Source organism: Protopterus annectens, chromosome 2.part1 (genome assembly GCF_019279795.1).
Source record: "Protopterus annectens isolate FY-2018-M chromosome 2.part1, PAN1.0, whole genome shotgun sequence".
Taxonomy (NCBI): Eukaryota; Metazoa; Chordata; order Ceratodontiformes; family Protopteridae; genus Protopterus; species Protopterus annectens.
This window is the reverse complement of record NC_056729.1, coordinates 775319526-775335897: the sequence shown is the minus strand read 5'-3', so window position 1 is coordinate 775335897 and position 16372 is coordinate 775319526. Positions and strand designations below refer to the sequence as shown.

General features: G+C 39.6%; 1 protein-coding gene across 1 annotated transcript in view; it reads right to left on the bottom strand.

The window, feature by feature from the left end:
- The window catches only part of EXOC1 (exocyst complex component 1), a 1123278-nt gene that overhangs the window by 1041750 nt on the left and 65156 nt on the right, over positions 1-16372 (bottom strand). Inside the window, exon 3 of the mRNA XM_044062479.1 lies at positions 6137-6267. Within this exon, the coding sequence (XP_043918414.1) occupies positions 6137-6267 (131 nt within the window). The remainder of the gene's footprint in view (positions 1-6136; positions 6268-16372) is intronic.

Sequence of the window (16372 nt, the reverse complement as noted above, 5' to 3'; positions counted from 1 at the left end):
CTAAAAGATTTAGTCATGTCCAGACAGAATCTGAGCTGCCTGTGCATATCTAGAGAGTGCAGAATCCTTTCCCCCTTGTTTTGTGGGTTAGGGAAAAAGATGGGCAAATATATGGATTGGTTGAGAGCCACACTGGACACCACTTTAGGCATGAAGGATGGGTTAGTCCTGAGTGAGACTCTGTCAGCATGGAAAATGATGAAGGGCTCTACAGCCATGAGTGCTTGTAGCTCTGATATTCTTCTAACTGAAGTGATGGCCAGTAGCAAAGCTGTTTTTCAAGAGAGAAATTTTAACTCTGCTGAAGCTGCAGGTTCAAAGGGGGGGGGGTAGGATGAGCTTTTCCAACACAAAGTTAAGGTCCCAAGCTGGGGTAGGAGCTTTTCTTGGTGGCTTTACATTGTCAGCCTCTCTTAGGAATGATTTGATGTGAGGGTGTGAGAAGAGAGGTGGCTCTGTGCTGTAATGAGCAGAGATGACAGAGGCATGAATTTTAATAGAAGAGAAGGATAGATTCCTGTGTAGTAGGTCTGCCAGGTAATCCAGGATGAGAGGTAGGGAGGGCTGTGCTGTTCCGGCTCCCTTAGCCTGGATCCAGGTGTAAAATCTTTTCTACTTTTCAGCTTAGGATTTCCTAGTGCTGGGGTGTCTGGCCTCACGTATAACATCTAGCTCAGGCTGGCAGCTTGAGGGATGGTCAGGGAATAAGCCAGGCTGTTAGGTTGAGGGTCTGCAATTGGGGATGCATGAATTCTCCATTCCCCTGGGTCAGGAGTGTTGGGATCTGAGGTAGGTGCCATGGGTGACAGGCAGCACAGCAGTGGGTACCAGTGCTGGCATGGCCAGTCTGGGGCAATCAGGATTGCCCTCGGTTTTTCCTCCCTTATTTTGAGCAGTACCCTTGATACGAGAGGTAGAGGGGGAAATGCATAGACCAAGAGGTTTACCCACTGGAAGGATAGTGCATCCACTTTCCAGGCCTTGCTGTGAGGTTCCCTGGTGTAGAATTTTCTGAGCTGATGATTGGAGTGGGAGGCAAATAGGTCGACCTTCAGGGTGCCCCATTTCTGGGTTACAATGGTGAAGGTTCTGTGGTCTAGCAGGTTTCTGCTCAAGTTGTCTGCCAGAGAGTTTAGAGAGCCTGGCAGGAATTGTGCTAGCAGGTGTAGTTGCATGGCTGAGGCCGTGTACCAAAGGGTCATGGCGAGCCTGCAGAGAGGATAACAGTGAGCCCCTCCCTGCTTGTGGATATACCACATCACGGTGGTGTTGTCTGTTTTGCTCAGTACAGGCCCCAGGGAGAGTAGGGGTCTGAAGGCTGTCAGGGTGTGCTGAACAGCTACCATCTCTTTTTGGTTGATGTGCAGATGTCTTTGATTTGGGCTCCAATGACCCTGAATGCACCTGCCATCCAGGTGTGCACCCCAGGCACAGTCTGATGCATGTGCGGTGAGGGTCTGGGCAGCATGGGGTTGTGAGAAGGGAAGTCCTTTGCTGTGGTTGCAAGCTGCTGCCCACCAAAGAAAATCTTTTCTTAGACAAGGTATCATGGCTAAGAGAGTTTCCAGGTCTTGAGAGTGTTGACACCAAAGGCTTTTTAGGTACCATTGCAGTTTCCTCATATGCAGTCTGGCATATGGAATGAGTAGGATGGTAGGAGGCCATGAACCCTAGAGCTTGCAGGATTTCCCTTTCGGTTAACTGGTTCTGGTGGCTAGTTAAGAGAAGTAGCCTGTCATGTAGGCTTGTTTTTCTGGAGTAAGGAATGCCATCTGGGATGCTGTGTCCAGGCTTGCTCCCAGGAATACAATTTTTTGTGTGGGAACTAGTTTTGATTTCTTTCGTTGATAGTATACCCCAGGGAGGGCAGTAGGTCCTTTACAAAAGTCAGGTTCTGTAACAGCTTTTCCTGACTGTCTGCCTGAATCAGGCAATCATCAAAGTATGGATAAATTTGAATATTTCTTGGTCTGCAAAAAGCAATGGCGGGAGCAAGGCATTTAGTGAAAACTCTGGGAGTAGTGGATAATCCAAAGGGAAGCACAGAGAACTGAAAATGCATAGATCCTGCCCTGAAACGTAGGTATTTCCTGCATGATTCCCTGACTGGGATGTGTAGGTAGGCCTCTTTTAGGTCTAGGGTGGCTAACCAAGCATCCTTGGAAAACATTGGTAGAAGCTACTAGAGAGGCAGCATTTTGAATTTTGGTATCACCAGAAAGTTGTTTAGAATGGACAGATTGAGGATGAGGCACCATGTGCCCTCTTTTCTGGGTACCAGGAAGAGTCTGGAGTAGAAACCTTGGCCAATCTGTTCTGCAGGAACATGCTGTATTGCCCTCATGGAGAGCAGGGAAAGGACTTGCTTTTTGGCCTCTGCCCACTGGTTTGGAAGAAGATCTGGGAACCCTTTGGGGGTTAGCGGAGTGTGGAAATAAAATTCGTATCCCTGGAACACTATATTGAGGACACATTGGTCGTTGGTAGTAGTGGCCCAGTTACTTGCGTGGAAGTAGAGTTTTCCTCCTAGGGGCACAAGCAAGTGGGCAGAGGTAAGAGGTGGAGGTGTAGTCACTGAGTTCTTACTATAAGGGGGTGGCTTTGCACTCCCTGTTTTTGGAGAGGAGGAACTCCATTGCTTAGATCTCTACATTCCCTGGGGCTGCTGTCTGAGTGGTCTGCTTCCCCTGGGTCTGGGCTGAGCTGGTGTGGAGGGAGAAGGAAAGGACCAGTGTTTGGAGGGCCAATGCCTACTGAACCTTGGAGGCTGGACCTGTAAGAAGTTTTTAACTGTCTGCATATATTTAGCTTTTTCTTCTATCTTTTTTAAGACCTCTTCTGCCTTGGTGACAAATAAGGTGTCTTTGTTCAATGGTGCATCCAATAATTTGGATTTGATGAACCTATATTCAGAACCTATGAACCTATATTCAAACTAAAGGGGTGGCGAAAGCCACATAACTATGGGCTAGGCTTATAAATGCCCTTGGGCAGATAGCCTAGTATGAACCTATGAACCTATGAACCTATGACATGGTCTGGCAAGGTCTGTTCCTTAAGCCAAGCATGCCTTCTAAGGACAGAACCAGTGACTGCTGCCCTGCAACATGCTTCTAGGGCGTCAAAGCCACATTGCAAGGTGTGCTTAGTTGCTTGACTTGCAGAATGCATTAGCTCTTGCAATTCTTTATCTTCTGCACAAGCAGGAAAGGAAGATATTTTTTACTCGAGGAGTTTCATGGTATGCTGCTGATATTTCAGCATGTGGAATTGACAATTTAATGCTCTAATAGCAAGAGTAGCAGAGGTGTATACTTTTTTACCCCATCTGTTTAAAGCTCGGGAATCCCTATCTGAGGGGGTGGAATTCTTAGCTGAAGTTGCTTTAATTCCTTTAGGTCCTTGAGGGATGACCTCTGGGTCAGCAGTGGGATTTTTGAAAAGAAATTTGTGAGAGTCAGGGACTCTGTAATACCAGTCAGATTTCCTGGGAGCAGGAGAAATGGTGTCAGATTTCCTGGGAGCAGAACGAAGGGTGTCAGGAGTCAAACTGGATTCCATAAAAACATCATCCACAACATCCAGGACAGGAGGAATGGTCAAAGGTCTGTGCTGTGGTAAATCTAAGAATTCCCCGAGTCTCTTTTTTGACTGAGGATAGTCTTGACATTCCCATTGGAAATGATCCCTTAAAGTATGAAGGGTTTCCCCAAATAAAAAATCCTGGGGTGGAGAAGCAGAAGAAATGGATTCCTCTACATCAGAATCTTCATAAGCAGAGAGAGTTTGCATATGTTCATATTCAGATGCATCAGAGTCATCAGACTCCTGTTCAGATAAAACTACTGGGGACAAGTCTCTTTTTCTTTTGGAAGGGGTAGCCTGGTTTCCCCTAATAAGCATAAAAAGGTCTTCTGCCATTTTAAGGATTTGAGATTGAGGTAAGGAAGCCGGTGTCTGAGCTTGGGTTTTCGTTTTTTTGGGTGTGGTTCATACCCTGGGCCTTAGAAACTCGGTAGGTTTAGAAAGAACTGAAGACACGAAAGAAGTCAACGGTAGTACGAAGTACTTCCTCGGAAGCCGGTGCCTGCTCAGCGACTCCAGACCCAGCCAAGGTAGAGACATCTGCAGGATCCTTAGTCGAAGAAGAGTCTCGCGGCATACCAGTCTCCAAAAGGGTCTTGGTAGTGGCCTGCGAATCCACAGAAGCGGGCATCAGGGACTGTGAAAGTACCTCACTGAGGACCGAAGAACTGATGACTAGCATAACGGAAACGTCGTCGGCAGTTTTGGACTTGTGCGGTCTGTCTCTGTCTTTATCCTTACGTTTTTTCGGAAGATCAGTAGTCAGATGGCTTACTGAAGCCATATCGGAATTCGTGGACTGAGAGTGAAAATATCTAGCTACAATACGGCCTGACGATGTATAGTTCTGGCGTTGAACAAAGCACAAACATGACAGCGGGGGATGTCGTGGTCTGGGCCTAAACAGGTGATGAAGTAAGAAAGGAAGTCTCGGTGTAGTATTTGCTTTCCACAGGTGAGACAATGCTAACTTTTTCTGACATCGGTTAGAGCAAGAAAAAAGCATCCCCAATGGGGTACTTAGCTTTAGAAGACTTCAACTTCAATTCGGAAACGAAAACTCAGGTAGCGGCCGACCGGCACTCGTGCAAACTGATTCTGCTTCGGGCTCCTCAGCAAGAAAGACTGATGTAATGGCACTGGTTGCCTGATTTTATACCACCGACGACCTGACCAGTCCTGGACCGACAGCAACTGACGCAGAAATACTAAGCCTCTGGTATTCAGGCCGACTGATGGCTACCCCTGACAGGATAACCCAAATGTGATGACTGCAACAGTGAAACACGAAGAACATCAGTATTTCAAAATTTTACAAAATATTGATAGAACTATAAAACAACACCCAAAACCTCATATTGGAAACAACAAAAGGACACTCAATACAGTTAACCGAAGATATTAAAACAAATATCTTATTATCGATAAAATATATCCTTTATACAATACTGGAAAGTTTTTAATTGGAAATGCTTGTACAGAGCATTCTTAACCTCAGACAGAATCAGTAAAATTAGTTCTTCCATAAAAGGAATATGTTGGAGACGTGAGCAAGTACACAATGCAGATTGGAACCACATTTTCATTGACTGTGTTAAAATTAAGCCATTTTGGAATGGTATTAATAACTTTCTATGAGCTTTATTTAATGAATCATTTTATTTAACGAGCTTTAGTCAATGAATCATTTTATTTAACTAAAGCTCTTGTATTATTAAATGTGAACGAAGATCCTCATTTGAATACGTCAAACATGTATCCACTATGGACTATACTTGCAATTTCAAGGAAGTGTATGACAAGAAGATGGAATACAAACACAATACCAACTTTGGAAGACTTCTACAGCAGCATTATTGGAAATTAAAATTAAAGTACTAAGAATTTATCCAAAGCCATTTATCAACAACCCTTGGGGAAAAGTCTTATCACTAAGTGACACTATACAATAATTGATCAGACACTGATAATGGAATGGACATAGTTATAAAGTAACTGTATACATTAAGATTTGTTATAGTGTCGGGCTAATGTAAATTGTGTGCATAGTTATTTAAGATGTTATGTATAAATACTATGGAATTAATTCAAATGTATTTGAAAAATAAAAAATTTTGAGGAAAAAAAAAACAATTTTAAATTTAATGCCATCTCTTTAAAGGTTTGACATAATCTCTGTACATGATTTACCTGTTGAACTGAACCTTAAATCTAACTTCCCAGACAAACCCAAACAAAAAAAAAAAATATGAACATTCTGCTATATCACCAGCTGCAACTAACAACAGGAGAGGCAGAAGATATGGGAAACATCATTAGTTTTAGTAGTCTCGAGCCACTTAAACCAGACTTTTAGTAGTGCCAAAAATAAGTAAAATGGACAAATGAATTAGCCTAACAGCCTTTATCTATCAAAAAAGTTTTTGTTTCCATGAATATATAAATTACATCTCATTTTCTATGCACAAAGGACTGTACATAAATAAATACTTTTTTTTACCACTGCCACCCACAAAAAAAAAAAATCAGGTATTAGGAGACATTTACTTACTTTGTTAGCATCTTTGGCATCTACTACTGTTAGATCCCGGAGTGGCCATGCAATCTGACGCTTGTAGAAATCCCCTTTGTCAGATTTCTTCACTTTTACCACATTGACCTGCACTGGCCGCTCAGTCGACACTGTAGAGTGCAATACAATATAACTGGTAAGAAAATACAGCAAAGTCCACTGAGTACTGCTTATTTGCAGCTATATGTCGAGTCAAACTGAAGAAATACAAAGAAAATTCGTACAGAAGGATGTTTCTATTATTTCACTAAAAATAAGCAGATTTCCAATCAAGGTTTACAAGGTTATGTGAATAGTCAACCATAATTTAGTCAGATGATGAACAAATGAATGTATACTAGTACATTTACAAAAAATGGTAGTCGCAAAGTAAAGCTGTGTGGGTACACTATAACAGTAGATGTTCAGACAACAGGACATACAGTGCAGAAATTCACAACATAAGTAGGAAATATAGGAAAGCAGATATCATCTCCCAGCCTTATGGTTATCAGCAGTGAGATGCTCCTAATGACGGGTAGCTGCAGTTTTAGGTTGCTCTTGTTGGTAGAAATGAGCTATAAAACAAAATGCACTGTGCATCCTACTCCATACTTATTTTGGGACAAGGAAAGGGCAAACAGAGCTAGAATACTAGCACATGCTCTTCAGGAAGGCTAAAGAGTTCTAAACTTGCAAGTCAACATATATGAAAGCACAGGGAATAGTTACACTTTCACAAAACACACATATACCTACAACTATAAATCTAAGCAGGGAATGAGGTACACGTAACACACTACAGGTTAATCTCCACAACAGAGAAGAGCACATTAATCACCCACAAAGACTTAAGTGATACAGGGCTAATAGAATATAAAACACACAATACTGAGAACATATATGTGCACAACCAGATGAACAAAGAAATGAAGTATGTTTTGCAGCAATGACTATATTGTTTGAATACCTTTCTTTCTTACACTGCATATACTCTGACAAATGTATTACAATCCTCATATGGATCACTGCTGGAGAAATTCATTACATAGCTGGAAGAGCACCAAGTAGTGCATTTTTTCAGCTTCCACCAAAGGGTGGACTGGAGTGCATTTCAGCTCGCCAAAACACCAGTTGAAAAATTATTGTACACTGCAATGAAACCATCAAATTGACATTTTGCTGAATTGCAACAGCACAGCATTGTAAACTAATGTTAACTAAATTTGCAGGCGGCAATCCCCCTGTACCACTCTCACTTATACCACTTTGAGGCCGAACAAGCTCAAGGAAGAAAGCATTTTCATTTCTCCTCCCCAAGATAGTGTGACCTTGGAATAATATTACTTAAACAGGAGTTTAGGGGCACAGCCCCCACATGGGGGTCCAGGATGGACATGCACCATTTACAAAATCTGACTATTAACCAATTTCCTGTATTTATATCTTTCAGAAAATTACTGTTTCAGTGCACTCATGTAAGTAAATTACTTGCTGAATAGTGCAGAAGTGACATATACTCAATGTGTGGTCCTCAGAGTGAATAAGCATGCATATCACAGCTTCACAAGTACATTGGAAAAGTACATTTTTAAGAAGACTGCACAGCACAAAAAGAATCTGAAGAAGTTGTTGACCCAACAGACTGAGATCGAACTTCTTCAGTCATAGCTGTAGTTGTTAAATAATAATAATAGTTAACCAGTCACTAAATGGAGTTTAATAAACAACAAAAGCTAGTACGGCAACCCAGAAAAACCAGTTAACAGCGAGATAAACAAAAAACATACAGTTACCAAAATTGCTGTTGCTGGTGGCTGCCCCTTCTGTATAACAGAAAAAGTAAAATTCAATGTCTTTCGACAAGTGCAATACAACGATGCACACTCCTTCTTTAGGTCCCTGGAACTACTCCTGTAGGGAAATCGTAGTCTTCACGGACACAGTCAAAGGAAACCAATGTAATACTTCAGTGCAAAGAAATGCTGATAAAATCCAAATCTCCAGTCAATAAAAAATGGTTTTATTCGAAAAGTGCACAGAACAAGTGAGCGCTTTCGCCGTTAGGCTTCATCAGACTATAAAAAATGCTTAACGGCATTTAGTTTAAAAAGACCACACTATGCAGTGATAGGTTACAATAAATTAATTACATTAAATCAATTACAATTTAAAGCGCCATACCAAAAGACTCCTTATACATTCCTTTAAGCACATTTCTTTAAAAGAACTTTAAAATCAATATTGATATTAACAATATTAGAGTAAACTACTAATAATACATTGCTCAGTGGCATTTTACATATAATAATAACAATTCATATATAGATAGTGATTCATATATAGTAATCCACTCCCATCAAACATCACAACCCATCATTAGTAGCAGAACATAAAACGGACTCATTATTCCTAGATCTTATGGTCTTGGAATTCTTCTGTTTTTCAGAACAGGTTTAATGTGAATCTTGTCATTTAAACCAGGTGGTTCATCAGCCCTAAGTCTAATGATCCACCTCATTTCACATTCTAGGGTGTGATTTATTAAATCACCCCCTCTATAGTAGGGTGTTAAGTGTTGTATGACATTAAACTTAAAGATGTGATTCTGGCCTAGTATTTTATTATGTCTGGCCAATGCATTAAACTCTGACCCTTTCCTTATGTGGTAATTATGTTCCCTAATGCGGTCCTTAAATGGTCTATTGGTCTTCCCCACATAAAATGAGGGGCACTTTTCACATCTAGCCAAATAGACCACATTCCTGCTACTACAATCTGTATTGGTGTTAAATTGGAATGTTCGTCCAGTGATAGGGTGTAAAAAAGTCACATCCTCACTTATGTGGGTACAGTGGTTACACTTCCCACATTTTACTGTATTTCTATCTATATTAGTAACCAGTTGTTTACACATAGTATTCTTTGGTCTACATAATAACCTTTTCAGGTTAGGTTTATTCCTATGTGCAAATCTAGGTTGGGGTCCTACTATTTTTGCCACTTCACTATCTGATAGCAAGATGTCCCAGTTCTTAAAGAACATCTCCTTAATCTCCCTGGTATCCCTAGTAAAGGAGATAATAGGCCTAACCTTAATCATCTGTTCTGAAGAAATGATCCCTCTATATTGTTCATTCCAGTTTGAAAAGAAAGGAGCGGCCCTGGTAGACCTAAGATTATGTACTTCTAGGATGACCTGATCCACTAACTCGGGGTCATAATTCCTGTCAATAAACCTCATTCTCATCTCTTCTACTTCTTTCAAATAATATTCATCCATAGGATTATACCTGGATGCTCTCATAAATTGTCCCTTTAAAATATTGTAAAATATGTGTTTTGGATGCATACTTTCTCTACATAACAATGTATTCCGGTGACATAATTTGCGATGTATCGAAGTATTCAAAAGCCCATTATCCAATTTAAATACTTCCACATCCAAGTAAGAAATCCTATCATAAGAACAACATAAAGTAAACTTAAGGAAATCTGTAGAAGAATTCATGATATTCACAAATTCCTGAAGCTTATCAATACTCCCAAACCATATGAAAAACAGGTCATCCACAAATCTGCGGTATAAGCCCCCAAATTCATTAAATAGTTGTTGACCCAACAGACTGAGATCGAACTTCTTCAGTCATAGCTGTAGTTGTTAAATAATAATAATAGTTAACCAGTCACTAAATGGAGTTTGTTTTATGAGTGGAAAGCAGGGCTGTCCATATACCAATACCCACAAACAACTGATGAAACAATTTCAGTGGTTTAAGCTACTCAAACTATCAGAGTTGTATTGTGCACATCCACAGAATAAAACATTCCTTCTCCCTTGTTCTCAAACTTCAGAAAGACAATAAATGGACGAGGAGCACAAAAGAAGTTCAGCAACTTGGCAAAAATGAGGGATTTGTGCTCAAAGACATCCTGTCCTCATGGAAAACTCTGTTTGGTCCTCTACACATTATAGCCTGCAGTTCAGCAGTCCTGACTGCATATAATGTGTTAAGAGTATTCTTAGTGAATTCACTATAGTACATTAGGGTAGAATATGGCCTAAAATTATAGAGTCAAACATGTATGCATTCAGTTAGACAGTTTATTAGAAAGGAAAGATAAGCATGAAATGTGCAGAAAATACAGAAATACCAAATGTTCCTTTCTCAAGGGAAAGATACAATCTTGGCGGCTACAGAATGTTCCTTTCTCAAGGTAAAGATGTACAGTAGAGCATCGATTATCTGAAACATCAATTATCTGAATGCAGCCTTCCTAAGAGTTGCATCATTGCTTCTTTACGTGCATCTTTCTTACCACACTGAATTTAATGTTTGTTGCGTTTCCCTTACACCAGGTCTGCAAGAAAAAAATGAGTTGTTCTTTACGTACATTCCCACACCTACTGCCACCTGAGTGAACTAGCCTGTCTATACTTACAGCACCTAAGGGGGAGGAGAATTGCAGGCTCTGAATTTGGGATAGACTTTTTTTTTTGGTTAGCAGCAGTAATCGTGTGCAATCTTTAGGAAGCCAATGGATAGCTGGCATACTGAAGCCCCCCCCCGAGTCCAAACACATTCAGCTGGCACTTGGAATGTGCAGGAAGGCTCATGGCTACACTTGGGTATGGAACTGTTGTTAATGACATTGTGCAAATAATGTGCTAGCGACACAAGAGGGACTTGTGTTTTGGTTACATAGTAGGGCAAGGGAAGAGGGTAACATTATACCCACCTATTTTCTACACTTCACGTAAGTGTTTTGTTCTTTTTTTTCATATGCAATATGATCATACCAAGTTGACAGATGCAAACTTTATGAATTTTATACATCCACCCACTCCAAAGTTTTATCATTTGTTCATTCAAATGTTAGCTGGGTTGCAAGTATACTGTAGTTACTTTCTGATGCTCATTCTGCAGAGTCTCTTTTTTATATTATATATTGCTTGTTGAGGTAGATTTCAAAGTGTGTTATGAAAATATGGGTCATGTAGTCTAAAAAGGAGAAAACTGGGCATCCAATAACTGTAAGTCAGGAGGATGACCTAGGTTCTGCTACTGAGGGACATGTAATGAAAGTGCCATTCTTGCTGGAGGCTCTACTGGGAAAATATTCATCCAAAATTGACTACATTGTACGTTTTAACAGTAATAAGGGCAGGTAACAGTATGTATGCATTTGACAACTTCTGAACTATGCACACAAACCTCCGTTACCAGTGTACGTTTCACCGTTCTTCTGTATTAAGCTTAGAAAACAACTGAAAATGCTATTACAAATCTTAATATGGTGGGAGAGATGTGTTTTACAACTAGACAAGCACAAATCTGGGATTATGTTAAAGTACATTTTTAGAAATTTTTTTATCTGGTTCAATTATCTGAACTATTTTAGGTCCCAATTAGTTTGAATAATCGACACTCTACTGTACACAGCAATGGAATGACAGACAAAGAGGCACAAGAGGCTAAGGAGGTGTGTTAAGCATTGCAGGGTTTTGATATTACTAAAATATACTTCAGATATAGTTCGTGAAGTCAGTCAGTTCGGACTGACGTACAGAAAAGATTAAATATCCAGCATGTCAGAAAGGAAGTTACAATACAGACACTCGAGCATGAGTGCAGAAGACAGGTCAAATAAAGACGGTTTCAGTTTATATTATTCAAGAGAATCAGAATATACATGCAGAAACTTTGGATATATTTAGCAGCACTGTTATTACTAACCAGCATTCCAGCATTTCTACAGACTGCTATTGTTTATCACCACTGTTAATGAAGACATTCACATATTGTGTACATCTAATAAAGCCTTATTAATCAAATTACAGTGCTTTCAAACTTTACTGTAAAAATACAAAAAAGACTTGGCCCATAATGGAGATTCTGGCACCTGTTCAGCACCAGTTTGGGTAATTAAACAGATAAAGACTTTTATTCCAGTCTCATTTCAATTGTTTCCAGTTAGTTTCAGTGTAGTACAGTCTTATCAATTTTTTCAGAATGCAACTAAGGAAAGAATTTTCTTAGAGATACACTACATCGGTGATATCATACGACTGAAAAGAGGTACAAGTGAAGAAATATTGGACTTCCAGTATGGCATGGACTGGATAATTCGGCAGCCTGGCTGCTATGCTCACCTGTAACACTCAAAAAGTAAAACCTGCTGCTTTATTACCGATATCCTCTCACTTGAATATAGAAATACCCACCAGGTACTTAGGGTATTTTCTTTTGGGACCTCTGACCTGTATGTTGAAAAATGCAAAAAGTGAGAAACTGTGCCCAACATACTGTCTGTCAGAGATCACAGGCAGCATGGCCAACACATCTAGTCAGGAGAGACGAGATGACAATATTCAGGAAATAACTCTTAAATTACATCTTTCCAGAAACATGAAAAAAATGAATACAAGGTTAAAATACTACATTAAAGAAATGGTGAATGAGCATTCAGATTTACACCAAAGCCTGCTGCAAGAAAATCAGGCTTTAAAATTCAAAGCTGACGCAGCAGAAGAATGGATACTTTAGAGGCTCTGACCACAGATTAGAGGATACAGTGAGAAGAAAAAATACTCAAATCATCTGAATGTCAGAAAGGTGGGAAGAAAAGGACAGTTGGGCATTCATGAAGAAACAATTAACCACCTGGTCCATATTGCTAAAGAATGAATCAGAAGGAGAAAGATCCTACAGAGCTCCCTGGGTGTCAGCAGCAATTAATTTAAGAGCCCCGCTCCTGACCCTGGTTTTCCTTGTATGCTCAAGAACAGAGGGTACTCTCAGAGGTTTGGAAGCTAGGTTCACATTTAACATGTACAGAGATGTACACTTATACATCAGGACTACTTGGCAACCACACGTACGAAGACAGCAGTGTACATTCGTGTACAGACACAATGTAAAATTAAGGGTCTCAACTACAATTTACTTTTTCCAGCTTGCATGAAAATTTTTTTGAGGGAAGGTATCAGGACGGTCACTTCTCCTGAAGATGCAAAATAGAAGGAACCCGACAGGCACTATGGACCAGCAAAGGGATGAACAGCAGACCCCTAGATCCAAGACTGTGAAAGGAAAGAAGGTTTCCCTTACTTAAAAGCTATAAATCTCTTAAGGAGATGGTGGACCTCATACAGTCATTACACTCTGAAAGGGGTAAAGGAACTTCCCACATGATTTGTTGCAGGTGCATGCCAAGGTAACATTTTACAGTTAAATGATCATACTGAATAATAGTTTTGAAGTTAGGGTATTTTAAAATATATTATCTTCATTTCTCTTTTTCTTTTTACTAACTGTTGGATATGTGGGGTTTTGAAATGTTAAAACTGGAACTATTAGTAGGAAGAGGTTTGTCTCATGGAATGTGTTTGAATGCTGCACTTCATAGAAAAGTGTAGGTAACTTGGGAGCAGACCACTCAAATGCTGGTTTACTCCTTGTACAAGTGAATTGAAGACTAACAAAATGGCTTAAAAGGAAGGAGATAGAAGGTGAAGCAGTTTTTATGCTGCTTCTGACCATTCAGCTGCAATAAGGTATGGATATTTTAATATTTTTACTACAGAAACACACTAATATCATGCAATGAATATTACTAACTAGAAGGGGGATTCACGTATGTAAAACTACATATGTGACCTTATATTATTACATTTCTACCTCTACTGGGTAGTCCAGAAACCAGTGCAGTTATTGTTTAATACTTACTGAGCGGAAAGAAACTGACTGGAGTGACGAAGAGGATATGTTTTAAAGGAGGAGTAGGAGGCAGCTGTGATCATTAGAGAGAGCAAACAAAAGACTCAAGGAAGAGAGACTTATCATACTAGGATTGTGAAATGGAACACAGCTAGTAGGAGATAAATCTAGGAGACTGAAGCACTGACGGTAAAGTATATCACAGAGTAAGTATGGCGATAACAGCATGTTAAGTCAGTGGATGTAACAGCAGATACAAGAATGAAGGAAGGAAGATGGATGAGGGTTGTGAATGAGGGCAAAGGAGTGGTTCTCTCTCTTATTCAATAGCAGTTGCCATTGCTCTTGGCCAGATGGGCAGGTGAAGGGACAAACAACCAATGTGCTAATTGGGGCTATTTCCCTCACTTTGAAATCGTACTAAAATGTATACATTGTTGAAATGTTATGTGTTTCATTTTAAAATATTTGATGTGTTGAGGGGGTGCTGGCGGAGAAAGAACTCTTACTGAGGAAACAGAAGACTGGACAAGTTGGTGATTTGAGTTAAGATTTCCCCTGAATATGTGAGGAGACCATGTAAGGAAATCAGAAGTATTTCTGGGCAAAAGGGAACAGTGAGAAAATGGAAGAGAAAGTTTGAATGTAACAGTAATGGCAAAGATACAATTATTTTGGAATGTCAACTGTTTACTGATTAAAAGGGAGAGAATACTGAATGTGGTCAGAAGGGCTTAAGCTAATATGCTCTTGCTTCATGATACTCATTTAGATGAAACAGGGCCTGAAGATGTTACAGAGTGGAAATGAAAGCAAGATTTAATGGTGCAAGGAGATGGGGTTGGTAGTGCTGTTAGACAGCAGGATGACAGTGGTGACATAGTACTATCAGATGAAGGACATTTTGCAGGCTGGAAGGGCAAAGATCCCTCCAGTTTGATTACATATACGGCTCAAAGAAGAACAGAGATGTATTAGGAACATAACTTTACGCACAGTTTAGGTTCAGAAGTAATATTTTAATTTTAGCAGAGGATTGAAGTATAATTTTTACTGAGAAGGAAGAAAAAGAGAGAGAGCAGTATAAACAAGCTCTAAGGAGAAGAAAGGCAACAAGAGCTTGTTAAATTCTATAGATTTACACAACATGGGAAGAAAGAAAACAAGATAAGCAAAATGTAGGGTATGCATACTTTACTCATAAACAGAGGTGTTGGTCGAGAATTGATACAAATTACATTACAAAAGAACACAGGGATCTTGGGAAAGGCCTGATAAAGCCCAGTCATTTTATCTGATCACACTTATGCTTTGGTGGATCTCAGATTTCAAGATATAGGATGGAATTAATCCCACTATATGTTTCCGGTATGTTTTTTTTTCTTTACAGAAAAAAAGTTGGGAGCTACAGCTACTGAGGTTGTTGTATGACATCTGCAATGTTGTGCAGAACAATCTTGATTACGGTGGGATTATCTAAAGGGGGTAGTTACACAACAAGTTAGACATGATTCAGAGAGATAGGAAAAGAGTGAGGCAGTATAGACAGAAGAATAGGAAGATGGTTAAAAGTCCACCAAGGGAAAAAAGTAAGACATCCTCAGCAGATGAAATTAATTGCAGAAAAGAGTTGGAATAAATTCAGAGATTAGAAAATGAGAGAACTGTGACACAGAAAGCAGCAGTTAAGAAATTAAATGATGTAAACTCCCAAAAGCAAAAAGGACTCTAGCAGTGACATTAAAACATGACAGAGCGGGAAAGGCAATTTTCCAGCTGAGGGCAAAAAAAAGTAATGGGTTATCCCAGAGTATTGAAGGCACATTAAGAACTGTAGTTAATTTTTTTTACAAAGTTATACTCATAAGGAACAATGGACACAGAACAAGCAGAAGAAAGGTGACAGGCATTTGGACATGTTACCCCTCCCTCTGGAGAATGAGCAAAAATATAAGTCTCCGGTAGCCAATATAAAGGAAGAATTGAAGGAAAGAAGGAAGACAAATCAGAAAAAAAATAGAAAATCCCAAGGTTAGATGGGATTTCTGCAGAATTTTGGAGGCTGAGGTGGGGGGAATTTAATAATAAAAAAGTGGACTTCTTTAATTGTACACTGTGTATGAAACAGATACCAACTTCATGGAAGAAGGGAGTAACAGTAGTTGTAGATAAAATGGTAAAGAATTTTTAAATTATCCATTTCATATCATTCCAATACAATTTTAAATTAGTATATAGCTTTTGAAGGCTCTTTTATCAAACAGGATGGCCCAGATTATTCAGAGTTTGAAGTAGAGACCAAAGTAGCTTTCTAATAAATAGAAGAATGGTGGATAATATATTCTCTCCATTCATGACTATTCAGGATTTACAGGAAAAGGGAAGAGAGCTAGCACTTATCTCACTAGATCTGGAGAAGGCGTTAGTGGATTGGTGATTTATTTTTACTGTACTGCAAAGGATGGGACCTTCACAAATCTTTTACACAGCTACTGGAAGAAAACTATAAAAAAGT